At 51.9% G+C, this 25,365-nt stretch overlaps 11 protein-coding genes across 11 annotated transcripts; 7 read left to right on the top strand and 4 right to left on the bottom strand.

Moving 5' to 3' along the window:
• The first annotated feature begins 243 nt into the window (after window positions 1-243).
• BJX68DRAFT_82554 (cobalamin-independent methionine synthase II family protein) lies at window positions 244-2,213 on the top strand. Its single transcript, XM_071049821.1, has 4 exons — window positions 244-656; window positions 717-947; window positions 1,051-1,467; window positions 1,526-2,213. Exons 2-4 carry the CDS (start codon window positions 734-736, stop codon window positions 2,095-2,097), a joined length of 1,203 nt encoding a protein of 400 aa, XP_070905001.1. The 5' UTR covers window positions 244-656; window positions 717-733; the 3' UTR covers window positions 2,098-2,213.
• Window position 2,214: 1 nt separating this feature from the next.
• Window positions 2,215-3,797, bottom strand: BJX68DRAFT_82551 (ADP-ribosylation factor family protein). The gene is made up of 6 exons (XM_071049820.1): window positions 3,653-3,797; window positions 3,325-3,578; window positions 3,114-3,272; window positions 2,910-3,056; window positions 2,749-2,861; window positions 2,215-2,701 (listed from the first exon to the last, which is right to left on the bottom strand). Exons 2-6 carry the CDS (start codon window positions 3,416-3,418, stop codon window positions 2,654-2,656), a joined length of 561 nt encoding a protein of 186 aa, XP_070905000.1. The 5' UTR covers window positions 3,419-3,578; window positions 3,653-3,797; the 3' UTR covers window positions 2,215-2,653.
• Window positions 3,798-3,930: 133 nt separating this feature from the next.
• On the top strand, window positions 3,931-6,917 carry ccg9 (putative trehalose synthase (Ccg-9)). The gene is made up of 5 exons (XM_071049817.1): window positions 3,931-4,523; window positions 4,594-5,006; window positions 5,056-5,331; window positions 5,383-5,957; window positions 6,011-6,917. The coding sequence occupies exons 1-5, from the start codon at window positions 4,416-4,418 to the stop codon at window positions 6,724-6,726; spliced, it is 2,088 nt and encodes a 695-aa protein (XP_070904999.1). The 5' UTR covers window positions 3,931-4,415; the 3' UTR covers window positions 6,727-6,917.
• Window positions 6,879-7,578, bottom strand: BJX68DRAFT_261265 (dynactin subunit 5; the record flags this gene model as incomplete). The annotated part of the gene is made up of 2 exons (XM_071044118.1): window positions 6,879-7,448; window positions 7,540-7,578. 2 exons carry the CDS (start codon window positions 7,576-7,578, stop codon window positions 6,879-6,881), a joined length of 609 nt encoding a protein of 202 aa, XP_070904998.1.
• Window positions 7,579-7,891: 313 nt separating this feature from the next.
• Window positions 7,892-11,044, top strand: BJX68DRAFT_82525 (uncharacterized protein). The gene is made up of 6 exons (XM_071049818.1): window positions 7,892-8,215; window positions 8,298-8,636; window positions 8,685-8,936; window positions 8,988-10,017; window positions 10,068-10,483; window positions 10,532-11,044. Exons 1-6 carry the CDS (start codon window positions 8,080-8,082, stop codon window positions 10,795-10,797), a joined length of 2,439 nt encoding a protein of 812 aa, XP_070904997.1. The 5' UTR covers window positions 7,892-8,079; the 3' UTR covers window positions 10,798-11,044.
• A 131-nt stretch (window positions 11,045-11,175) lies between these two features.
• BJX68DRAFT_224886 (major facilitator superfamily domain-containing protein) lies at window positions 11,176-13,067 on the top strand. The gene is made up of 2 exons (XM_071038313.1): window positions 11,176-12,752; window positions 12,811-13,067. Exons 1-2 carry the CDS (start codon window positions 11,291-11,293, stop codon window positions 13,005-13,007), a joined length of 1,659 nt encoding a protein of 552 aa, XP_070904996.1. The 5' UTR covers window positions 11,176-11,290; the 3' UTR covers window positions 13,008-13,067.
• Window positions 13,068-13,364: 297 nt separating this feature from the next.
• On the top strand, window positions 13,365-14,932 carry BJX68DRAFT_82517 (chaperonin 10-like protein). Its single transcript, XM_071049816.1, has 2 exons — window positions 13,365-13,741; window positions 13,802-14,932. The coding sequence occupies exons 1-2, from the start codon at window positions 13,679-13,681 to the stop codon at window positions 14,858-14,860; spliced, it is 1,122 nt and encodes a 373-aa protein (XP_070904995.1). The 5' UTR covers window positions 13,365-13,678; the 3' UTR covers window positions 14,861-14,932.
• Window positions 14,933-15,003: 71 nt separating this feature from the next.
• On the bottom strand, window positions 15,004-16,714 carry BJX68DRAFT_261261 (putative amidase; the record flags this gene model as incomplete). Its single annotated transcript, XM_071044117.1, has 3 exons — window positions 15,004-15,962; window positions 16,013-16,635; window positions 16,686-16,714. The coding sequence occupies 3 exons, from the start codon at window positions 16,712-16,714 to the stop codon at window positions 15,004-15,006; spliced, it is 1,611 nt and encodes a 536-aa protein (XP_070904994.1).
• Window positions 16,715-17,046: 332 nt separating this feature from the next.
• BJX68DRAFT_224881 (polysaccharide deacetylase family protein) lies at window positions 17,047-18,363 on the top strand. Its single transcript, XM_071038312.1, has 4 exons — window positions 17,047-17,269; window positions 17,326-17,602; window positions 17,684-18,088; window positions 18,152-18,363. The coding sequence occupies exons 1-4, from the start codon at window positions 17,164-17,166 to the stop codon at window positions 18,288-18,290; spliced, it is 927 nt and encodes a 308-aa protein (XP_070904993.1). The 5' UTR covers window positions 17,047-17,163; the 3' UTR covers window positions 18,291-18,363.
• A 106-nt stretch (window positions 18,364-18,469) lies between these two features.
• Window positions 18,470-22,452, bottom strand: BJX68DRAFT_251996 (peroxidase/cytochrome P450 family protein; the record flags this gene model as incomplete). Its single annotated transcript, XM_071042483.1, has 13 exons — window positions 18,470-18,528; window positions 18,580-18,859; window positions 18,913-19,149; window positions 19,201-19,615; window positions 19,662-20,149; window positions 20,197-20,540; window positions 20,591-20,843; window positions 20,891-20,965; window positions 21,018-21,108; window positions 21,159-21,299; window positions 21,347-21,551; window positions 21,609-21,948; window positions 22,012-22,452. The coding sequence occupies 13 exons, from the start codon at window positions 22,450-22,452 to the stop codon at window positions 18,470-18,472; spliced, it is 3,369 nt and encodes a 1,122-aa protein (XP_070904992.1).
• A 183-nt stretch (window positions 22,453-22,635) lies between these two features.
• Window positions 22,636-23,370, top strand: BJX68DRAFT_82475 (uncharacterized protein). The gene has a single exon (XM_071049815.1). It carries the CDS (start codon window positions 22,820-22,822, stop codon window positions 23,321-23,323), a length of 504 nt encoding a protein of 167 aa, XP_070904991.1. The 5' UTR covers window positions 22,636-22,819; the 3' UTR covers window positions 23,324-23,370.
• The last annotated feature ends 1,995 nt before the right edge of the window (window positions 23,371-25,365 follow it).

Genomic DNA, 25,365 nt, shown 5'->3' with positions numbered 1-25,365 from the left:
CGCCGTCATCACAGGGTCTAACTACTCTGCCCCCGCGTCTCATTTCGCGCTGGCTCTTTATTGGCAAGCTTATGGAACAGAAGTTATAGACCTTCATTATAAGCAGAGTGCGCGCTTCTGTGTTGAGATGCCCTTTTTGAAGACGTTCTTCTGAACTGTAGGGCGCCTGGCCAGCGGCCGATGGCTTATTTGAGCCCCACATTCCTGCGGCTGTTCCTCTTATTTTTTTCTGCACATTCCTAAATCTCAACTTCACAGCATCAACTATCGAGGACGGCTCCCTCGTAGATGTACATCAGTGACATCATGGTACGTCCAACTTGAGACTGACGCGAGTCTCCTGACGGCCAAGGTGATCCTGGCGGCCATCTCAACTTACCAGTTCGACCTCCGGAGTGCTCAATGTGGAGAGATGCGGTGGTGGGGCGCAAGATGGAGCTGAAATTGGTAGGATGAGCCGCGCTCAAGATTTGAACAGGAACCGGACTCTCGACGATGGGACTTCGCCTCGCTTGCGACTTCGGCAGTGCTCTATGGGTGCGAACTGCCAGGGTGGACTCGTTGTTGCCCCTCAGTCTCACTCTCCCCCTCTCTGGTCTCCCACTTGAATTCCTCCCTGCCTCCCCTCTTGCTTTCATCCCGCATTGTTGTCTCTGGTAAGTTTAGCCACTGCACCGTACTGTGGAAGATGCTCTTCTGACATTGTCTCCATCAAGACTTCTGAATATTCACCATGTCTCTCCACCGCAACCCCCCTTTCCGCGTTGAGCATCTCGGCTCTCTCCTCCGTACCGATGAGCTTCTCAAGGTCAAGACCGCCTTTGAGAAGGGAGAGGCTACCCAGGCCGACCTCGAGGCCGTCGAGAAGAAGGACATCAAGGAGGTGGTCGAGCTCCAGAAGCAGCTGGGCTACCCAGCTCTCTCCGACGGAGAGTACTGCAGACACAGTAAGCTGTTCCGGGGGATAGAAGAAAAAAAAGCACAACCCCACCTTTGTGCTACGTCTCCGGCGATTATTATATGTCCGCTAACTGAGAACCTTGTGGACAGTGTTCTGGGGCTCGTTCTTCCCCGGCCTCGAGGGATTCGAGGAAGTCTCAGACCCCGACCCAGAGGTGTTTCGCCCCTACGCCCCCGATGTCGCTGCCTTCCTTGAGGCCGGCCACAAGCCCGGGGAGAGTGTCTTCTGCACCGGAAAGATCAAGCACGTCGGCAGCACCTACGTTGACCAGTTCAAGTACCTCGCTAGCCTCGTTGCCCCCGAGGAGGTCAAGAACCTGAAGCTCACCCTCGCCGCTCCCAACTGGTACCACCTGCGTTACCGCGAGGGTTACGCTTACCCCAAGGACGTCTACAGCAACGTTGACGAGTACTTTGCCGACATTGCCAAGGCGTACCAGGACGAGCTGAAGATTCTGTACGATGCCGGCTGCCGTAACGTGCAGTTCGATGACCCCAACCTTGCCTGTACGTCTTGAACCTATCCGTTTTTGCTCAAGAAACCTGCTAACAACAACCGCCACAGACTTCTGCTCCGACAAGATGCTCCAGGGCTGGAAGGAGGACTCCCTCAACACCCTCACCGCCGATGAGACCTTCGAGAAATACATCAAGCTCTACAACGACTGCCTCGCCACCCGCCCCTCAGACTTCCACATCGGGGTCCACCTCTGCCGCGGCAACTTCGTCGGCAGCCGCCACTTCTCCGAGGGCGGCTACGACCGCATCGCGACCAAGCTCTTTAAAGAGCTCGACGTCGACACCTACTACCTGGAGTACGACACCCCCCGCGCCGGCGGCTTCGAGCCCCTCAAGGAGCTCCCTCCTCATAAGAACGTCATCCTGGGTATCGTGACCTCCAAGTTCCCCGAACTTGAGGACAAGGAGGAGATGAAGAAGCGTGTCTACGATGCGGCCAAGTTCATTGCTGAGGGTAACGGTGTTAGCGTCGAGCAGGCGCTCAACCAGGTTGGTGTGAGCCCGCAGTGCGGATTCGCTTCTCACCGTGAGGGTAACGCGATTGACCGCAACGGTATGATTGCCAAGCTGAAGCTTGTCCGTGACATTGCCAACGACATCTGGCCTGGGCAGCAGTAATGCAGTAATTGTAGCCTAAATATATTGAAGACATGATATGTGATGATATAGCTGTATATAGATTCAACTTACCCGATGCGCTTGCGAGTTCAACCTAGCACGAGGATACGATTATGATTTAAGAAAAAGTGATACATTACCAGAAACTGAGACGATATTATGATAATTAGGTAGCTGTACAAGTACAGAGATTAGGCAAGATATATGTTGTACGTATATGCTGGTCAATTTCCATCTATTGCATGCTTTCCTTCTACAAGACACGAAAACAAGCCAACGACACAACGAGGAAATCACGTAAAGGATTAAAACGGGGTATTGGACGAAACCCAAGGAACAGTGGGATATCATAAGAAAGTGAGTAAGGGGGGAATGGTAGAAAGATAAACAATCGCAAATGCAGGACAAATGAAAAGAATCGAATCCAAAGGCTGCGTCTTCTGTCATCAAAACGGACATTCAACAAACAAATGGTATGGTATGATTTGGAGCGGCAAGGCAAGGCGGTGTTGTTATACATGAGGGCTGTGTAACCCAGACTGGAGGAAATCGTAGATCATTTCGGGGGTGATTGCGAGGTCTTGACGTTGTTTGAAAGCCAAGCCTACATGTTGTTAGATGGGAAATGTCGGATTCGAGAGCGAGACTTACCAGTCCTTCGAAAATACCAGTGCCATCCGTAGCAACGCTAGGCGCAACATACCATGTCTTATCCTTGATCTTGTGGAGTTGGAGAGCGCTCGTGATCTCATCCGGGCTCAAATCTGCAAAGGTTAGCGAGGGCTGCGTTCCTAGAAACGAGCGTAACATACGTCCAGGAACGTCCTGCTTGTTTGCAAACACAAGCAAAAGGGCGTCTTTCATTTCGCGATCGTTGATGATCTTGTGTAGTTCGGAGCGAGCCTCCTCCAACCGAGTGGTGTCGCTCGAGTCCACGACGAAGATCAGTCCTTGCGTGCCTATGAAGTGTATACGTATCAGCCCTGGCCATATCAGCTCTGCATCGGTAGTCGTACCGGAATAGTAGTGTCTCCAGAGGGGACGGATCTTGTCCTGACCGCCCACGTCCCATACGTTGAACTTCACGTTCTTATACGTAACACTCTCGACGTTGAACCCGACGGTAGGAATTGTGGTGACATCTTGGTTGGTGAGTTTCAATTTGTAGAGGATTGCTGAACGACTGTTGGTTAGTGTTCCCATGGCCCAAAGCAAAAGCAAACGCACTCGTCTTTCCGGCAGCATCGAGACCCAGCATGAGAATCCGCATCTCCTTCGTTCCGAAGATCTTGCCCATGATCTTTGACACTGAGCCGCCCATTTTGACTAATATCACGCGATCGCGATGATGTAGGAAACTAGAGGGTGGGAGGTGTGAACTCGGGAGTCCCGTCCGGACTGTAGTCTGCAGAGGCGTAGCAACGAGGGGTTAACGGTCGTAAAGTAAGGAAAAGTCGCGAGATTGATGTCAGGTAAGGAGTCTTTTGCACTCGAGTCAGTGAACGTGGCCCTTATCATAGCACGGGCGCGAGCACATGGGTTGGGATAAACTCACCTTGGCTTGAGACACAGAGAGAGAGATAGGGTTGATGTTCGGAGATGGCAGCGGGAGGGAAAGCGAGAATTAGCGACGAAAGGGTCAATTGAACGATATCGAATAAATTCGGGGATCCAGCAATGCTCCGATCCACACGTTCAGCTGCCTCGTTGAAAGTTGACTGTTTGCTCGACTCCGTAAAAGGGGCTGGCGATGCTGAGTCAGCACCCCCACGATTGCAGAGCCAAGACGTTTGACTGTTTCATCTCCGCAACATCGTCTGTCGTCTGTTTCATCTTGTTTCTCATGCTTCGAGGTGTCAACAGAGCTTATTCCGGAGTCAGACAGAGTCGCGATGCTCTACTTCCTACACTGGAGCTTACTAGTAGTATGCGCTGGTCAGCCTCGCCATCGTTTCATCCCTTTAACCCACCTTCCTGTGCAAGATTATTGATGCTACACCGACTATCAGCACGTGAAGTTCCGGAGTCGAGAACTTGAATCAATCAAACAAGCATCCATGACACCATCTGCATAAATGCTTATTCCCGGCAAGCTCCGTTGTACGCATCCGTATTTGCACACTGGTGTCGTACCAGCATTGCTTCAGCCCTACGTCATGGCAGTTAATGGTGAGGTCACTCATACTTCCACCGGTTCCGAGATGTGTACTGAGTCCCAAACCTACACCCTTTTCCATTAATCAACATTCAAAAAAAAAAAAAAAACCACCTTCAAACTATACACATATACTGCCTTTATCTACTAGAATCCCTACAGAATGCCTGACGACGAGATTCCTCCCAATCGGCGCCGAGTCTCACTGCAGCAACAGCGACGGCTTTCGACCCAATTCTCACCTGATTCTTGGGGCGCACCAACGTCCGGTGTATGCACCTCTGCTCACTTCATATATCTCACTTCATATATCTCGAAGATCGAAGATCTGACTGTGATAGACAATTTATGCCGGTGTATCGGCTCTCTTCGAGAAGGACGAAGTCATATTTGCCGTGGCGATCCGCGATTGCACATATCTCGTCGACTTTGCTCAGGAAGCGCTCCCATTGATTCAAGATGGCCCATTGGATTCCTATCTTGGGGACTACATAATGAATCACTTGAATAAGTGGCGCCGGGAACATGTGGAGAAAGTTGTTGGGATGGCAATCCCGCAGCAGCTAGCTGATGCCTCTCCCACGCTTTGCTCTCGCCTTTGGCTAGATCTCGACATTATCCCACTGGTTTTATCAGAAGAAAGTAAACTTGGATTGGGTGGAGAGGAGCTGCGATATGAGTTCCAAAAATCCATGGACTGGGAAGTGAGGACGTTGGATGAACAGGCGGAATCCATGGCTCGCAAATGTGTTCGGTATATATCACTCTCCCAAGTTGTGCTCAGAGACTAACTGCAGGTATAGACTGTTTGGACCGGAAGGCATACCATTGTTGCAAGTGGGAATGTCCGGCTTGGTACAGGTCGACACGGGGTTCCATGTGCAATTGACCAATAAGGGGAACTACGAAAAGACAGTTACGCCTAACATGTGGAAGGCTATCGAGTACTATGCCGACGACCTCAAGAAGAGGAAGATCAAATTCGCCTTCTTCAGCGCTACCCCACGGGGTGGGGGTGTTGCCCTCATGAGGCACGCTATGGTGAGGTTTTCTCACGCTCTAGGGACGGACATGAAGTGGTAAGTACTGCTGAATATCATATTGTCATAAGATTTCTAAGTCAAGTATAGGTATGTACCTAAGCCACGGCCGGGTGTCTTTCGTGTCACCAAAACCAACCATAATATCCTCCAGGGCGTCTCTCACCCAGAGGAGCGTTTGACAGAGGAGAAATGGGAGTTAGTCACGAACTGGATACATGAAAACTCCAACAGATATTGGCTACGTTCTGGCGGCCCTCTCACACATCCGAAGGATGGAGGCGCGGATGTGGTTGTTATCGACGATCCCCAAATGCCTGCACTGATCCCGCTGGCGAAACAGATAGCTCCAGACAGGCCAGTGGTCTTCCGTAGCCATATACAAATCCGCAGTGACTTGGTGGCTCAAGAAGGTAGCCCGCAAGCGGAATGCTGGGGTAGGATGTGGGAGATGATCAAGGAGGCAGATCTTTTCATAAGCCATCCGGTAAGGTCGTTCGTGCCTCATAATGTTCCCAAAGATATGGTGGGTTATATGCCTGCTTCCACAGATTGGCTGGACGGGCTCAACAAGAACATGAAAGACTGGGATAATGCCTACTATGGGCGTTTTTTTAATTCTCTGGTCAGAAACACGGGAATGCCAGTTATTGATTACCCGGCAGGTGAGATTATCAACCGAAGGTATCTTTTGATTAGTGGCGCTAACGGCAATTAGACGAGTATATTGTTCAGATTGCACGTTTTGATCCTTCCAAAGGCATACCCGATGTTGTGGAGGCATACGAAAAATTTCACAAACGCATGCTGGCCTCCGTACCGGATAGGTGCCCGCCCAAGCTTCTAATCTGCGGACACGGATCCGTTGACGACCCGGATGGCTCCATCATCTACAACGCAGTAGTGACCCACATCGAGAGCTTCATTCCACACCTGGCGGACAAGATCTGTATCGTCCGACTTGGCCCGTCCGATCAGGTGCTGAACGCGATCCTGTCCAAGGCCAAGGTGGCCCTGCAGCTTTCGACCCGGGAAGGATTCGAGGTCAAGGTCTCCGAAGCCATTCATAAGGGCAGGCCAGTTATTGCGACGAGGGCGGGTGGCATCCCGCTACAGGTCATTGACAAAGGAAACGGATTTCTGGTCGATGTAGGGGATACTGACGCGGTTGCCCAACACCTCTTCGATCTCTGTACAGACGATGAACTGTGGCAGCGGATGCACGAATTTGCCTTGGACCACGTGTGCGACGAGGTGAGCACGGTGGGTAACTCGCTCAACTGGCTGTACCTTGCCTCAACGTTGTCTAAGGGCGAAAAGATCAAGCCGAACGAGCGCTGGATCAATGACATGGCGCGTGATAGTTCAGGAATCCCCTATGAGGAAGGCGAGGACCGTCTGAAGCGAGCGATTGAGGTGCACAAAATGGGTTAAAATAGTCGTTTAAGAATCGTACATAGTTTGCACACCTGTATCTGTATCTCCATTACCGTAGAAGCCAGTTCCATATGATAAACGCAAGGGGTATAGTAAAGAACCATGGTAACTCCAAAGCAAACGCCTCGTCTAGAAACGGGGAAGAAGAATCACCTAACCATGCGATATCTTTCTCTCGCCATTCCACCTTCAGCCCCCTCAACCCCATACCCCTCCCCAACCTCTCCAACAATCCTTGCCGGCGCCCCACCAACAACACACCAGCTCGGAACCACCATCCCCGCAGGGACAACAGCCCCATCAAGCACGTATGCAAACTCTTTCAAAATGGCCATCGACCCAATCACCGCGTCTTTCCCAATATGAACATGATTCCCAACACTCGCCGCCTCAACTACACTCCGTTCCCCGACAAAAACATGGTCACCAATCTTCAGCGGAAAATAGCTGTGTATCCCCCTGTGCAGACGAGATGGCGGGCGCAGAATCGCAGACCGCGAAATATAGCTGTACCGTCCGATTGTAATTGCGATTTGATTCCCTGCGGCGCCGGCAGCTGCTTTAGGATCTGATTTCGAGTCCGGAGTGGAGGCTGAGGAGGAGGTGCGGAAGAGGTCGCCGCGGATGACGGCGTCGGCTTGGATGATGGATTTACCGCCGAGAATGATGTGCTGTGTTCCGTGAATCTGGGACCGACGCGAGATTTTGTTTCCTGTGTCCTGTTCTTGTTCTTAGCTTTGGCATTTGACCCCGAGGGTGCGCTGTGGTGCTTGTTTATGGACACTGTCGGCTGATGGGGGAGGGACGTACGGTCTCAATGTATTCGCCTTTGGCTGCTTTTGGAGGCATAGTGTCAGGAGAATGATTGGCTTGCTCTAAGTTCAGGAGGGCCACAGTTTCAGTATACTATTGGGTTGAGCATCAGGGCAAGAAAGTAACGAGTTGGATTTAAGCTCAAGGCGGTACGTGATGGCAACTCTCAAGCTTGGCTTCCATAGTGAAAATAGTCTTGGCAAAGCGGAGCTAGTAACATGCAGCCCAGCCTCCAGGGCTCCCAAGTTGAGATCGGAAGAGAGGCATTGCTGCCTACAAAAGATAAGTCCCAAAGTTGCTGCGAATAACAAACATATCTTTCGCGATATGGAGAAAGCGAGCCCAGAATCAATAATTGAATCTTCTGACGGTAAACATTATCTTATCTCTCGCTGGGTAACTCGTACCCCAACTCCAAGTGCGCTCGCCACCTGGCCCACATGACTCCAACTGCAGCCGACCGCTACTCCAACTTTAACCCGCATCTTCCCCTCTTCTTATCCGACCTTATTTTCTCCAATTGATGGGCCCGTGAAAATGACCGATGACGGACTACATCCGAACAAGCGACGCAGAGTAGGCCGGAATGGCGAGGGCAATGCGCGTCGGATCTGTCCCCACTGCGGGCGTGCGTTTAAGCGGACTGAACACCTGGAGCGCCACAAACGGACCCGTAAGTCTTGTACTCCTGGCATACTACTGCAGGTTACGTTGTATACATGATACCTTAGATGACTAATGAATGTTCACATTAGACACCAAGGAGAAGCCCTTCTCGTGCCATTGTGGCTCTTCCTTTTCGAGGCGAGATCTCCTCACGCGACATCAGCGGGTGGCTCAACATGAGGAGACCGTTTCCGACGTTAGATCTGGAGGCCTGTCGCGAGTGGTAGAGCATGGTGCTGCTGCTGATGAAGCAGTATCTACTGTAACTGCACCTAGACTCGGGGACGATGCTCGACTTTTCATGAGGTCTCAGCCATGGACGCAGCTTCCTATATCAGCAGTCGTGGGAGATCAAAGTCAGCAGCTTGGCTTCATGGACACAAGGCAGTATGCCCCTGATATTCTACATACGCCTATGATTGACAGTGGTAATTTCCCAATGCCCATGGCTTGATGTTAGGGTCTAACTGTTCAAGGGATTGACTTCGATATACACTTCCGAGAATTCACTAGCTTCCTTGATGGTGTTGGTTTGCCTACTGGATTGAGTCCCCTATTTGACTCTGACAGGCATGCCGAAGCATTTGGAACCAGACCACACGAGGGAGGTAATGAGACTACTTCACTCAGACCAATGGCAGCAACAAGAGCCGGGACGCCATTCAGCTCATGGTTGCCTTCCGCCCCAAGCATGAACAGGATGTCAAACTACGCGTCTGACACCGATAGTAAGTTACCTCTCTTATCAGAGATGTACAACGTTTGCTCACAGCCACTAGACCCTCGTGCTGTCGACCCCGAGGCCCAACTCTTCAAAGTAACTGAAGATCAACATTCCAGGCTCAAATCCGCACTTAATAAACATTCTCACCTACTAGACCCTGCTTTCTTTCTCCCCTCGCGGCACGCCCTCACTCGTTACATAACATCGTTCTTCGGCGGCTTCCATTCCCACATGCCTTTTATTCATGTGCCCACATGGCATATCCAGGAACACTCAATTGAGTTAGTACTCGGAATGGCTGCCCTTGGCGCGCAGTACTGTTTTGAGAGGAAAGTATCTGAGCAGCTGTTCTTCGCCGGGAAAGCAGTGATAACAGAGCGGCTTGGAAAGCGTGCTGAAATTTATAGGCTGTCCACAAGGACTAGTTCGTCCACAATCAACGCAGTTTTACAAAACAGTGATCGAGACAGCAATAATCAACATGCATCGTCAATTGACTCTGTAAGAGCGTTAATTATGCTGATGGGGTTTGCGACATGGGAGCCTAAAGCCTCGACAGTGCAGGAATCATTCGCACTGCAAGATCTGCTTATACATGTCGTGAGGGATGTTGGCCTTGACGACGTGAATTGGCTTACGCCAATAGTCGAGCAGAGTGACGACGCCTCTTTAGGACGGAGTTGGCGAGCATGGATCGAGCAGGAGGCCAGCCGGCGATCCAGGTTGATTGCCTTCTCGATTCTTCACACCCACAGCATTGCATACAATGTCTATCCTACCCTTCGCAGCAACGAGGTCAACCTCAGGCTACCATGTTCGACCAAGGAGTGGAAAGCCCCGACTGCGGCTCTCTGGCATGCTGCGACGAAAGAAATTCAGAAGTCACAGCTTTACTTCAAGGATGCCTTATCCCTGCTCCTGAAGAATAGGAACGAAGGTGCCCCGCTGGATCCAATTCCAACGCCGCTGGGAAACTACGTACTCCTACACGGTCTGCTCCAACGTATTCACATCGTCAGAGATCTGAGCCTACCGGTCATGAGCAACACAGCAGCCTTACCAAGAGAAGAAGTGGAGAAGCTCGAGTAAGACCCATCAATTCTCTCTTTATTGAAACATAATGCTAACATTACAGACGTGGCCTCCGCGCCTGGACCACAGGCTGGCAACAGGCCCCCGAGTCCACGCTCGACCCCAACAACGAGAACGGTCCCATCCCGTTCACATCAAGTTCCCTCCTAGCTCTTGCATATGTCCGCATTTACCTGCATTTAGGGCCATACCGAGCACTTGAGACGCGGGACCCCGTTCGCATCGCCCACGCCATTGCATCTAGTCCTGACATAGAGCGCAGTGACGGCACAATTGCCGCGCTGCTGTATGCAACTCATATGCTGGGCATTCCTGTTCGGTTGGGTGTCGAGCGTGTGGCACGGAGTCAGGCCTTCTTTTGGAGCGTGAGACATTCATTGTCGAGCCTAGAATGCGGGGTGCTCCTTAGCAAATGGCTGGCGAAGCTTGCGGTTACGATAGGTGACAGTCCGCTGAGCGGTAGGTTTTGCCTCATACCACTAACTTACACCATCTGACGTCCGGCAGATAGCGAAGATAAGATTCTGTCCTGGGTGCGCCGAATCGTCGAAGAGGCGTACTCGGTCATTGATTTTGATGAAGGGGAGTCCCAGTCGCCCAATCTCATCAACTTCCGTGATCCGAGAGATCTCTCCATCGCTGTGTTGAAGATTTGGGCTCATTTTTTCAAGAGTAATACGCAGTGGCCGTTCATAAACATCATTGGGCAGAGTTTGACCGTGTATTGTGGAATCTTGCTTCAGAACAGGCACGGCAGCGCGCAACAATACTAATGCTTTACTTTAATCAAGGTATCTGATCTTGATACCCTAGCCCGGGTCGGTTTCTGACACACCATGATTATTCTCTGGAGTCTAGAATTGAAAAGTGGATCCGTGTAGCAAAGTTAGTACTCCAATTCATTGGGGTACAGTTGGGGCATTACACTCTGTTGGAGTATCCAGCCGATAACAAGTGGGTACGGAGTACTATTGTCCGCTTTATCAGACGCTGCTGATATTGACTGGGGTTGTAGGCGGTTGGTATCATTCACTTGGAGAATATTCTAAACCCCGGACCCCAACTGATAGACTTGGACCCGCAAGATAAGGCCTGTAAGGCTCGGGGTAGGTCCACGAGCTGCCCTCGGCGTGAGGACGAAATATAAGAAGCAAACAGGCCCCATCTCTCAGAATAAGTGGCAAATACCTTTCTCCAATTCGATTGACTTATCGCCTTTATCCACATCCACTTATCCAAGCTCGAGACTGCAAAACTCAAGCCCTTATGGAGGCTTCCTTGGCTCAACCGCGCCTTCCAGGGACGGTCAAATTGATCGACGCCCAAGGCCTGCTCAACGTCAAACATGGCCACGGCTCACAAGAAATTATCCTTGTTCCGCAACCTACCGACGACCCCGATGACCCTCTTCGCTGGAGCAAGCCGCGTAAGATGACCAGTATCATCAGCGCTATGGCATGGTGCTTTTTCATCGGCACTATCATCTCCGGATTATCGCCCGCCTACATCCTCATTGAAAAAGATACGGGAATATCCATTGCAGATCTGAGCACCGGTAACGGCATTCTTTATCTCTTCATGGGCTGGGGCACGATGATCACGCAGAGTCTTGCGCTCAAATACGGCCGCCGCCTTGTTCTTGTGGGATGCATCATCTTGGTGACTGCCGTGACGGTCTGGACGGCCTATGTGCAGTCAAGGGGAGAATTTTTCGTGAATCGCATCTTACTGGGCATCTTTGCTTCGCCGCAGGAAACACTCATTGAGATGATTATCGGAGATATGTTTTTCACACATGATAGGGGGTTTTATATGGGTGCTTATAGCTGGTCTCTCTTTTCCGGGGCTCTTCTATCGCCCGTGGCCTCGGGGTATGTCGCCCAATATCTTGGTTGGCAATGGATTCAGTATATTCTGGCCATTATCGGGGCAGCGGTCACTGTTTTGACGTTTTTCTTCTTCGAGGAGACCATGTTCTTCCGCGATCACCTCTTAGCCAGCACTGAGACCCTCGATGGTATTTCTAAATCCCTTGAAGGTACAACAGCGGACGACGTGGAGAAGACCGGCGAGACGAAAAGTTCTCCTACCCTTCAGCAGTCAACCACTCTATCATTCCGTGAGGCTCCGTCGTCCGATACGCCCAGGAGCACCAGGCCCTACATCCAAAAGCTCAAGCTCTGGGGCTATCAGCATCCCCTACAGCCAAACCCATTCAAAGTCTTCTTTCTCCCAATCAAGCTTCTCTTTGCCTTTCCTGCAATGTTCTTCAGCGGCCTTCTAGTTGGCGGGACCCTTGCGTGGTATAACGCAATGAGCGGATCCATGGCCCTGATCCTCGGCGAGGCACCCTACAATTTCAGCACCAACACCATTGGGCTCACCTACCTTGCCTGTTTTGTTGGCGTCACAATCGGCTGCTGCATTTCGGGCTGGATGTCTGATGTCGTCGCGATTCAGCTAGCTAGCCGCAATGGAGGAATCATGGAGCCGGAACAACGGCTCTGGATTTGCCTGGTCGCGCTAGTCGTCCATCCGGCTGGCTGCCTTCTATATGGCGTCGGGGCATCGTACGGGATTCATTGGGGTGGGATCGTTGTTGGGCTGGGCTTGATTGCCATGACGTTTCCACTGGGGGCATGCCTTGCATATACATATGTTCTCGACAGCTATAGGGAGATGGCAGGGGAGGGCCTCGTGTCTGTGATTCTCATCCGGAACATGATGGGTAAGTCAACTGGGTTCCAATCCATCTCACAGCGCAAAACAATTAACAAATTGAGCAGGCTTCGCATTCGGATACGCGGTCGTGCCCATGATCAATGCCCTGACTGTCCGGTATGCCTTTGTCCTGATTGCTTTGCTAGGGGAACTGGTCTGGCTCACCGGTATGGCAATGATCTATTTCGGGAAACCCCTAAGGCGAAATACTGCGCAAAAATACTGGAATCTGGTTGAAAAGACGAATGCAAAGGCGCACTGAATCAGCATGTTGGCTATTACTAAATCTGACCTATCTATATAAATTATAACTTAATGTGTGTCTATATCCATGCTCTGCTTTCACCCTAGCCAGATAGCGACCTCGACTTTCAAAACAGCTCTTCGGAGACTCGAGACCCACGGACTACCCAAGTAGCAGGTCAGATTCCTGTCGTCATTCACGAACATCAAGGACTAGCCTAGGTGCACGAGGCTAAGTACACAATCTGAAACAATGTTGGCTAATTGCATTAGAAAGCCCCCCGATATTATTTGCCACAGTACAACCAGCGAGATAAGATAAATAGTTACTGGTATCATTTCTCCACGCTGTGAGACAGCCCCATTCGAGATTTGGGGTAGTTACTCCAATTGGCCCACTCTTTGTGGGCCAGAGGCGCCTCGCCCATATCACCGGGTCTTGAGATGATGGGAATCCGTTTAAGCTATTTGATTATTGGCTATGGAAATGACACATGTTGTCGGCTGACTGTTGGGAAATCCGAAGCTGAACCGGCTGATATATATACATGACTCGGAGAGTTTCCGGTCCCATTACCAACCACATCCCTTGGGTAGACAATCACTCTCAGCAGCAGTTGAGGAGCAATCCCTCCAACCCAACACTGACACACGGCCACAACATTCAAACCACAGAACACAAATCACATCATGGCTTCCAATACGGCAGAGATCAAGCCTCCCTCACAGATGAAAGCAGCATACATCGCTGAAGTACGCCCATCCAACGACCCATGTTAACAAAAAAGAGAAGAAAAAGCTAACCCATCACAGTACCACAAACCCTACGCCCTCGGCACGCGCCCCCTCCCCAATCTTCGCCCAACCGACATCCTCGTGCGCGTGCACGCCGCCGGCTTCTGCCACTCAGACCTACAAGTGCAGCGCGGCGAATTCCGCAACCCCGCGCCTCTCGGCCTCATCCCCTCGCACGAGATCGCCGGTATCGTCGCGGAGCTAGGCGCTGACTATACCGGCCCCTTCAAGAAAGGCGACAGGGTCGGTGTGCTGAATTTCATGCATGCATGCGGTAGCTGTGTCGGGTGTAGACTTCGAGCTCGAACAGGTGCAGCGGCAGACCCGCGCTTCTGCGACGTCCGCGAGACAGCGGGGTTCCGGCATGATGGCGGCTTCGCGGAGTATGTGGCTGCGGATCCGGAGACGACGGTGCGGATCCCTGAGTCGGTTTCCTTTGACCAGGCTGCGCCGCTGATGTGTGCTGGTGCTACGGTTTGGGGTTCGCTTCAGGAAGCGACGAGGGGGATTGATCGGGGCGAGACCGTTGCTATAATTGGAATAGGCGGGTTGGGCCATCTCGCTCTGCAGTTTGCCAAAGCATTGGGCTTTCGGACGATTGCGATTGAACCCCGTGCAGCGGGACGACGACTAGCGACGGAGATGGCCAACGCGGCGCTACGACCTGATCTGGTGGTTGACTCGTCCGATGCGGAATCAGCGAGCGTCGCCATTTACAACTTTACAAAAGGCGAGGGCGTCGCGGCGGCGGTTGTCTGCACGGCTTCTATCGAAGCAAACCGGTGGGCATTGACTCTACTGCGCGTGGGAGGGGTGCTGGGTCTTTTGGGGCTACCACAGGAGCCGTGGAAGTTTGAGGCTGCGCCGATTGTGTTTCGTGAGCTGGTGATCCGGGGCAGTTATGTTTGTGGGAGGGAAGCGGCGGAGAGGATGATGGAAATTGTTGAGAAGGAGGGGGTGAGGTCGCAGCTTACGGTCGTGCCGTTTGAGAGGATTCCAGAGATTATCGACTTGTATCGTGATCCGGAGTTTAGGGGAAGGCTGGTTGTGAGGGTTCATGAGGATGATGGGAATTAGACAGCTTTTGCCGTTGCCTCGGAGTACAGAAACCCTAACCTGGTGGATTTAAGCATGAACTACTGTACGTAATGATGTTGGCATGATATAGGAGAAGCTGGACCAGAAGGATAGTAGGAAAGCTAGTTCTAGAGGTATCTATTCTATATCTTGCTAGTCTTCATCTCAGAACAAGGGATCTTCCTCCAGTCAAAGTGACTTTCCCACGCATGTCCAACGCGCAGTATCTTCTCCTCCTGCCACAAGCCCCCGACAATCTGCATCCCAACAGGCAGCATAACCCGCTCATCGTCCTTAGCCGGGGCAAATCCAACGGGGATAGTCATCGCCGGATGGCCCGTTACGTTAAAGACGGCGGTATTGACGGTCATCCCCATGCTAGGCTGGAGTGACTCTATTGGCAGACCCCGTTTCCCATGCCTGGGTGCCACGACAGGAGTGGTGGGCATTACCACCACATCGTACTTCTCAAACAATGACTGATATTTGTCGCTCACTTGACGCCCAATATTCAATGCCCTTCCGTAGATGTTGGGGAAATGAGCCATTAGATAGAGCCCGTTTATCAAAACGTTCTTTGTGGAAGGAAATGCGCGCTGGAAGCCTTCGTCTGTCCAGGGTAGTCTGCCCTGCTCGGCCTCTGTCATGCATAGTCCGCGTCGTCCGGTATTGTGACCGAGCAGTGTCTGTGTGCCGGCGATGCGCGAAAGGATGGTCCAGAGTGCTGGTCCGTGGACGTGGTCTGGCAGTGAGACTTCTTCAACGGTTGCGCCGAGACTTGATAGGTTCCTGGCAGCATTGGAAACAAGTGTCCTGACGCGGGCATCTACTAGAATATGTTCGAATCCTTCCTTGAGTATCCCGACCCGGAAGCCATCGAGCCGCCCGGAGCCCTGTTGGAGCGCTGCTGCAAATCTCGTCGACCCTGGAGCCGGGCTTGCTAGTGAGCGGTCGTCTATGCCATCATACCCGCTGATAACATCCAAACATGCAGCGGCTTCAAGTGTCGTTCGAGCAAGTGGGCCAGCGTGGTCAACCAGGGCATCTCCACTCGATATCCCTGTGAAGGGGACTCGCCCATGCGTCGGCTTAACGCCAACACCTACAGCTTCTTAGTTTCATTCCACCCAGGGAAAGAGGATAACGACTTACAACCACATAGAGCCGCAGGAACCCGGATACTTCCTCCCTGATCACCTCCAATAGTGATATCCACCAACCCACCCGCAACCAACGCCGCTCCACCAGATGTGCTCCCCCCGGCTGAATACCCCACCGCATGCGGATTCTCAACTACCCCCTGCGCACTTGTATACGAAGAAGTCGAATGACAATAGCTTTCACACGTTGACGTTCCCACAATACTTGCGCCAGCATCAAGCACCCGTGTTACGACCGTCGCATCGGTTATTGGTGTCCACGCCGGCGTAGCGTCGCTCCCGAGTAACTGCGGCACACCAGCTACAGCAATGACATCCTTGAGACTAACCGACTTCCCAGCCAGGGGGCCGCCGTTGGGATTTCCCCGGATCAGAAATTTGTGAGCCCATGCTTGGCCAAATGCTTGTTCTTCCTCGCTGCACCGACGCACGTTCTCGCGCGGGTATCTGGTCTGGTCGGATTTGGGTTGGTAATCGGGGAGGGCAAGGACATTCTCGGCGCAGTCGTGTAGGGCTGCGAGGAGGGTGTGGAAGTCGCGAGACTCGGAGGGTGAGATGGTGAGGCCAAGAGGCGCGAGGAGAGCCTCGGCGTCTCCGGGCTTGACGGGGTTGGTTCTGGTAGTGGTTAACACATGGACTCGGCGATCAATCTTAGATCTACTTACTCCGAGATGCTTGAGAAGAAGACCGACATGGTGAGGATGAATGCTGGGCAATGTCACACCAGGAGACTCGACGATATCTTGGGTTAAATTATCCTGTGCAGGAATTCTTTTCGCCCACCGGCATTTCCAGCCCACCTTTTTGGAGCAAACAATTCCACCTCACCTCGCCGGCGGGTTCAACAGGTGGTCACTCCAACTTGGAAGACCCCAACTTACCCCGACGACTCCAACTTCAGGGACCCACCACGGAGCCTGATCATCGATTCCTGGGCCGGCGCCGGAGATGGCGAAAATTAGACATCATTATGCTTGAGTAATAAATAATACCAATACTTTCTCGTCTGCGGATACATAGCTGCGACCCCAGTGACAACCCCGGCTTGAACCACACTCCACCATCTCACCACTCTTCCGTACAATAACCTGCTCATTCACCTGTGCCACTTCCGACCACACCTCCTCACAGAAATATTAAACAATGGCCCCAAAGCGAGTCCTCATTTCCTTCGGCGTCGACGTCGATGCCGTATCAGGGTGGCTCGGCTCATATGGCGGCGAAGACTCCGTAAACGACATTAGTCGGGGTACGTCGCACTTTCTCAAGGCATACATCGCTACCTCTGCTAATACACGCATCTAGGCCTCTGGGCAGGAACAGTCGGAGTCCGACGCCTTCTAAAGCTCTTTAGCAAATACGACATGAAGACAACGTGGTTCGTCCCAGGCCACTCGCTTGAGACATTCCCAGAGGAGATGGCCGCTGTCCGCGACGCAGGCCATGAGATCGGACTGCATGGATACTCGCATGAGAACCCGACGGATATGACCATTGAGCAGCAGCGGGATGTGCTCGATAAGACGTATCGCATGCTCACGGAGTTTGTGGGGAAGCCGCCGAGGGGGAGTGTGGCGCCCTGGTATGCTCGAATAAACCTTTTTGTCTTGGAATTCTCGATTCTGAGACCGATCAAGAGTAGCCAGCCCTAACGTATGATTAGGTGGGAAACAAGCCAAGCAGGCCTCGAGCTCCTCCTCTCCTACGGCATCGAATACGACCACAGCATGAGCCACGAGGACTGCCAGGCCTACTACCTCCGCACAGGCGACACCTGGACAAACATCGACTACAGCCAGAAAGCCGAGACGTGGATGAAGCCATTGGTGCGCGGCACGCAAACGGGGCTGGTTGAAATCCCATCAAACTGGTACCTTGACGACCTACCGCCCATGATGTTCATCAAGAAGGCGCCGAATAGTCATGGGTTCGTCAATCCGCGTGATGTCGAGGATATCTGGCGGGACCATTTTGATTACTTCTATCGGGAGTATGACGAGTTTGTGTTCCCAATTACGCTTCATCCTGATGTTTCGGGGAGGCCGCATGTGCTTTTGATGCTTGAGCGGTATGCAACCCCTTTCTTATTTCTGTTCTCTTTCACTGGTGGGTTAGGTACTGATTTGAGCAGATTGATTGAGCATTTCAAGAAACATGATGGGGTTGAATTTGTGACTATGGCGCAGGTGTGCGACGAGTTTAAGCAGAAGAACCCGGCGCCGCCGAATGCGCTGATGCCGGCTCCTGTTGGTGCTATGTTGAAGGACTAGGAGTGTCGGAGGAAGCTACCAATCTCGATATTCACCCGAGAGAAGGGGTAAGTCTCGAGGAGATTAAGCGTAAACAGTACATGGCATTTGCTACCTATTACGCAGTCATATAACAAGCAAATTGATATCTTGAAGAAACATATTACCATATCACACATTACACAGTCACCCATACAGGATCAAGAAGTAACCTGCTTCTTGGGGGTAGGGACTTGTCCGTCAAAATGGATGCGGAATGCTAAAACTGAGTTAGTGGAGCCCTGTTTTCAAACAAAGAGAGAATACATACTCGTCGGGAAAGGAGAATAAGCGCCGTGGTCCTCACGCAGATACACGGTGTAACCAGCAGGGCGGGTGACCTTCTTCAGAACACCCTGAGCACCAGGGGCGGGACGGAGGTTGTCCAGGCGGGCGACTGCGCGCACCATGGCAGTGACTGCAGTAAGGGTCGCTTCCTTACCGAGACCAATCTGAGAGCCAATACCGTAGTTAAGGTAGGACTCGTCTGGTCGGTCGAGGCGCACCTCATCAGGGTCAGGGAAGACCGAGGGGTCACGGTTGGCTTGTGTCTAAAGTGGCGTGTTAGTGCAGTTCAGGATCAACGTGTCTAGTTCAGACGTACCGAGCCAATAAAGACCTCGTCGCCAGGCTTGATGTTGATGTCGTTGCCGTTCTCCTTCACGTAGAGGTCGGTCTCCGCCTTGCGGAAGGCTCCGCTGCCGGCGTTTAGGCGGATAGCCTCAAGAGCGTAGCGGGTCAACTTCGCATCGGATTCGGGTGTGTCCTGCTTGGCGAGAAGGTTGATCTCGGGCAGATGTTGTTTGCCCTCGTTGATATAGTAGTCAATGACCCGGGTGAACTAAGATTATCAGCACGGTGATTGTATTACGGTACCTGTTGAGCGACTTACCATCTGTGCCTGGCCGTGAACAAGTTCCACTGCCGTTGGCAGGATCTCACCCCATGTGATGTCGGAAACACTGAGGCCGCTCTCCACCAGACGCTTAATGAGCTGATCGCCGAGCTCCTGAAGAGCGTTGTGGTCATCACGGAAGTTGTCAATAACTCTAGAAAGGAAACCAGGGGAGCTGATGGACTTGACATGGCTCTCAACAGAGCTGCCCAGCAGCTGCGAGACAGCGTTTGCAGCATGGCGAAGAGGGAACGACTTGCTCGAGTCCACATCGAAGAAGATGGCAGTATAGATGACCGCTAGAGCCATGAAGATCTCGTAGTCGCTCAAGACACCCTTCGAGTTCTCCTTTGTCTTCAAAGGGAGGGAGAGAAGCTTTGAAGCAAAGCGTGCGGGGACCAGGTTGCCAACGCTATAAAGGTTAGTCTTGAGGAACTATTTCAATGGCTCGTACTTACTCTTTGACGATATCAACCTGCTTGCGTCCTGCAAGGTTGGTAGACTTTTCGGCAAGCAGCTCCAGGGTCGTGTTCTCATAGAACTCCTTGATGTTCTTCTTCCACTGATCATTGCCCAGAGCGTTGCTCCAGAAATCCTCACCACCCTTACCAGAGCGGAGAGGGGTGCAGTCGCCCCAAACAACGCGGAAGTCTTTCTGCTGGTCAAGGACGAGCTTGACATTGGCGTAGGAGGTCAAGTTGATCTGGGGAGGCGTGAACTGCGGGCGGTCCCATGAGTAGTGAGACTCTCTACCGAGGTCCTTCATGATGACTTTGTTTTCACTGGGGATGGTCATCGGGTAGTGAGCGTAGATAGAGTCGGGCTTGAACCAGTTCGGGAAGGCGCGAGTGGCGAGCTTGTAAAACACACATCCCTGGTTGATGTTGAGATCGTAGCGGACCTCGTTGTAACCCCAATTGGTCAGGTTCCTTGGGTTGTAATCGATCTATTCCAATTAGATTTAACCTCAAAATCTGGTGTTAGAAGGCTTACAGTGTAGTGCCGGTCACCACGCACGAGCGCGACGGCGTCAGAAAGGACAGCACGAGAAATCGTGTATGTAGGAGCGATACCGACACCAGGTACCATAGGCTCCTTGGCCTCCTCTGAAACAATACCAGGGTAGAGCTCCACATAGTCGGGGTGACCGTACAAGCTTTTCAGGGCTTCAGCAACCTCCGGGTCGGAGTTGATTTCCTCGAAGGTATCGTATCCCTTGAGCCCAAAGAACTTTCGGAACTCATTGAGAGAGCCGACGTTCCATTTGCGTCCCTGCTCGATTCCAAGGACTTCAACCGCCTTGAGAACCTTGGGCACATTCCGTGCACCAAATGAACCTGGGTTAATCGTAAGCGTGTGCTTAGGTCAATCTGTTATATAAACATACCGGCAACGTCTTCAATGGCAAGAGTCAAGATGTTGATCAGCTCCTCGTCCTTGAATGTACCATCTTCCTGACGTTGAAGCCCAGCAAAGGTTCGCTTGGAGGGATCCTTAGGAAGGCTGGCACCGTATTTGCCCAGACCCATCAGAAGCTCTTGGGTGGAAATCTCCTCGCCAGGCTTGCCAATCAGCTCTTCGTAGACCTTCTCGGTCCATTTCTCATCATTCGCACTGATAGCAGAGTGCCAGCGGTAAGCCTGGTCATGTTAGTTACCTTGCGGAGATCACGGAGCATAAGACCTACAAGGTTGAACTCGACAGAGCACTGGTTTCCGAGACCAGCAGGGGTGGTTCCGCTTTCCATCTGGGCTCTGGGATCCTGTTTATAGTCAGTGGCATGGAACTAGGTTATGCAACTGGATGAGGCTTACCAAGCACCACGTGCTGTTCACTCGGTTTAAGTTGACGATTGTGCGGAGATAATCGTACAGAGTGATGTTGATGAACAGACCGCAGGTGACGCTATAAATGTTAGTACCATTCCGCTAAATAGCCTCCGCAGCGGTACTTACAGTCGGCCAGTTTGGAAGAGATCCTCGTCATATTTGGCCCAAGCCTTCTGTGCCTGTTCTTCGGGGAGATTGGGGCTAGGCTTGGTGAAGCGGCCGTTCTCATTAATGGCCGCGAGCTCTTCAACGACATAGTTGTGGAATCTACAAATTAGCCGCCATGCACCGAATCAGATACTGGTGAGACAAACCTGTTCAGCATGACCAGAAGAACACAACAAGCCGCGGGGAACGCCTGCAGTCGCGGCTCGGAAAACGCATCAGGCTTGAGCTTTCCATCTTTGTGCGTACGGACGAGGTCCTGCTCTTCCTTCACGTCACCATACAGAATGGCAAGGTCAAGGTACGCAGAGGTCTTGTTCTTCGTGTCGTCTCTGTAGTCGGTCTGGAAGATATCTTCATAGTCCAAGTCAGATCTTCGTGCACAAGGCCGGAGTGTGCGTATGTACTAACCGTGAATAATAAGAGACGCCCAGTCGAAGAAGAGACTAGACACTTTGTTTGGGTGCGGGGTGAACTTCTGTCGAGCAAAAAGGGTATCGAAGACCAAGCCAGCATCAGGAAGCCCGCCAGGCTGAACGGTCAGAGGGGCAATGGACCGCGAATAGGCCGTGTTGGCAGCCCCGAGCCACGGAAGGGTAGGGTTGTTGTTCGAACCGTCTGCGGAACGGTAGGCATAGTCACTTCCCATGTACGAGAGTGGAGGGTGCGGTAATGAACCCCATAGTTCGTCCAGGAATATGTTTGTCAAGTCGACGCGCATCTTCGAGTTTGAGGGAAGACTGCTAACGATCTGCGAGTCGGTGAGCCACCGTGCGCACCACCAATAATCACCAAAGCCAAATAGTCCACTTACCTGAATAATCCGCTCCATGATCATGGTCTTGTCGTCCGTGAGCTCTCCATTGATCTTGGTCTTGATGACATCTTTCAGCGAAGAAAAGTCCTTGAAACCCAGAGATCTCAGATCGTTGAACAAACTGGACGGGTGCTCTTTCTCGAGATATGCAGCCTCTCCTCCCTGGTGGGGAATCGGGCGCGAAGAAGCGTGAAGCACTTGAGCATACTTCTCGAAAACGGCGGGAGTATCTTCGTTGTCGCCGCCATGGCTGCTATCTGAAGATGACCTGCGCGGAGCAGGAGGCTTCGATTGGCGCTTGGTACTGGTGCTGGTCGCAGTGGTGCCGTTCGCATTCGAGCTATTGGGCTTCGACTCGCGATCGGCCTTCTCAGCCTTGTCGGCCTTGTCGGCCTTGCTCTTCTTGAAGTTCGTAGAAAATCTTCGTAACATAGACATGGTGGGCGTTTGGAAGGATAAAAAACAGGAAAAACAGAGAGGGATAAACTGAGCAAGAGGGGAGAGCGGCTGTTTAAAATGACGAAGCGGAGAAGGAAAAAGAAATTAACTATAAAATCAAAGCTAGAGGAGCGATCAAATCGGAAGGGTCTCCACGTGTACGATCAAAAGCTCGAAGTAACGCCTCCAATCGATTACACAGCGCGGCTGGGGAGGGCTCTCCTTGCCAAACTGCGATCGAGGACCGTCACGATATAAGAGCTCGAGGCGAAAGAGGAAAAGAAGTAAACTGCGGCTGCTACAGGGAAAGTGGCACTGCATGTATGTATACTTGGTTGCAGGCCCGGCCTTTTGATGAATACAACGTATGCTTAGGATTAGGTGGATGCTGATTAGGTGTGATGCTGTGGCGGTAATTGATCTCTTCACACCGTCTTCTTCGGCTCCATGTATGCTGAGCGTCTTGGGCTCTTGGAAGATGAAGAGTGGGGAACGTGAGGAAAGGGGTCACCATTTAGAGAAGGAGTTTGTTTTGAGCTCCCATTTCACGAGCTGGGAAACTGGAGCTCTCGGTTCCAGTGGTCCTCGGAGAATATCAGGCGTAGTTTGCTTTGTGATAGGACAAATTAAGAAGGATGGGGATGTTCGCAACTTTGCAGTCCAAAGATCACGAACAATAATAATAACCAAAGCGCGATGGAGAGAAAAGCTAAAACGGGTTATTGAAGCAATGGTCCGAGGTGCATCCACTCGGCTTCAGAAACCCCAGCTGATCTTGGGTCAGTGTGGACAGTGGGTTCCGCCAGCCAGCCACAGGAGCTCAGGGAAGCTCGAAAATCGTGAATCCATGCATCCTCCATTTGGCATTTGAAGCGTTGTGGAGCGAGAGAGGTAACGCCAAGGAGGTAAACACTGCCTTGACTGGCAGGCGATTGGCGTGCGAAGTCTTCAAACCGAGACTCAGGTTAGGATATGGAAGCCAATACCGCCAGATGGAGTAGCTCCCCACTTTGATCCTGGCCCAAGCTTTGGCCACGGCACGAACCCCATAGCCTTTTTTCTTGATGAAGAATCACCATGCCTCTGGGAAGCCGGGACACATTCCTACCAGTTAGAGAAATCCAACTCTTCTGGACCTCTGAATCGGTTCGATCCATGGTGCTGGCGACAGATGACTCGAGAAAATAAGATCCAAGGGGGGCAAAGAAAGGTGTTGTGCTGAAGCGGAGGGATTGGCGACCTGCCGCAGCTGAACCCTGGGAGACAGGCATCGGATTGGAGGAAATGCACTGCAGATTGCAGAAGGAAAAGTACCAAGCCAGCCAGAACACTCCACTGTGACGCTGCTGCAAGAGATCCAAAGTGGAGCTTCACGAGATTCGTCCACATGTACCCACGCGTTGAGACCAGATCATCCTCATTTTACGTACTCCATACCCTGTGCAGGTGTGCTGAGGCGAAATTGTTGATGAACTCGCTGATCAGCAAGCAAGCGGCATTTGGCCACAAACAGCGGAAGGGTTCGTCAGCGATCGTCCCAGACGAAAGATGGTCGGCTCCGTCAGGATCTCGAAGGAATGCAGATGTCGGAAAAAGGCAAACCACGAGATTTGCGATTGGCCAGAGTTCTTGGCTCTGGCGGCAAGGAGGAGCAGTTTGACTCGGTCATCCACTCGCGTTCACAAGTCAGAGAAGCCCGTTTGAGACTCCCAGTCCTGTCAATAACGATGGTTATCGTTTGTTCGCAGGGTCTAATCATGCCGGTATTACTATGATAAACAAGACGCTCTTGCGCAGGCCACGGGCGAGAGCGAAGCGCTGAAAAACAAAGGGCACGATCCGACTGTCTGTCATGTTGGATCCGTCAGTTCGATCCATGGGTTAATGATCATCGGCTCCTTCCGAGTCCATCGTGCCGTCACGGTCGCGCTAAGACTTGTTTCCACCACGCTAGGTTCCCCTGATGATGAACTAGTCAACTTAGTTGAGTGCACCGGTACCAAACAGAACGAGATCTCAGCGCGGAGACAAGAGGGAATCCTGCGGTTCCCCATAGGCCCAGCAGCAATCTGGAAGCGAACCATTTCACTTCGGTCATACGAAATTTCACTCCGAATATCGACGATAAACGAGACAGAAGAAAATATCTCCACGCACTTTCTTGAGCACTGCGCACCGCCTCCTTGCATTCTCTAAAATTCAGGTTCTTGTTGGCCCTCTAAATCATTCGTTTCGCCGAATTTTGGCCGATGCAACCTGGCGAAATTGCCGGCAGCGCGGCATGCTGTTCTGACTGAGAGTCAAGTTCCCTCTCAAATCTTGAGACTTGAATACGACTGATATGGATTCTGCATGGGACCGGCCCACGTGGAAGTTGGATAAGACAAGAACTTCGAAGGGGCATTGTGTCCGTCCATGATTTTCTTCCATGATTTTCGCAGGTATAAGGTGGAGGTCCGAGATACGATGGCCCGCGCGACTGCCACCCCTGTCGCGAACCATGGTAGGAGTCAAGACTGCTCCACTCGAAGTACAGCGAAGATCTCTCAAGCTGCTTCAGAAAATACTCTGTAGAGGTTGGATTGTCAATGGTCATGAGTGACTCCTCCACCTTCCTTTACATGATTCCAATGCAGATAATGACGTTTAGTCTCAAACCATCTGCGCGCGGAAGTAACCTTCAGATGCCTGCATGGCATCACAGATTCACAAATTCATGGAACCCAAATTGGGAAGCTTGGTACATGCTGTTCAAGAAGCTCTTCCGGGATTCCGACAGTGCATCAATCGGCGCTAACTACGTAGTCATCTAGCGCATGGCCGCTCTTCCCGCAGCTGAGTCCTGACACTGAGTAGGACAAAAGAAAAAAGCCTGGCGCTGGGCGGCGCGAAATGATGCAAGAAAATTCCAAA

The sequence above is a fragment of the Aspergillus pseudodeflectus genome, assembly GCF_044049435.1.
Source record: "Aspergillus pseudodeflectus strain CBS 756.74 chromosome Unknown BJX68scaffold_2, whole genome shotgun sequence".
Lineage (NCBI taxonomy): Eukaryota > Fungi > Ascomycota > Eurotiomycetes > Eurotiales > Aspergillaceae > Aspergillus > Aspergillus pseudodeflectus.
The sequence above is the reverse complement of the archived record's forward strand: the minus strand, read 5'-3'. Positions and strand labels throughout refer to the sequence as shown.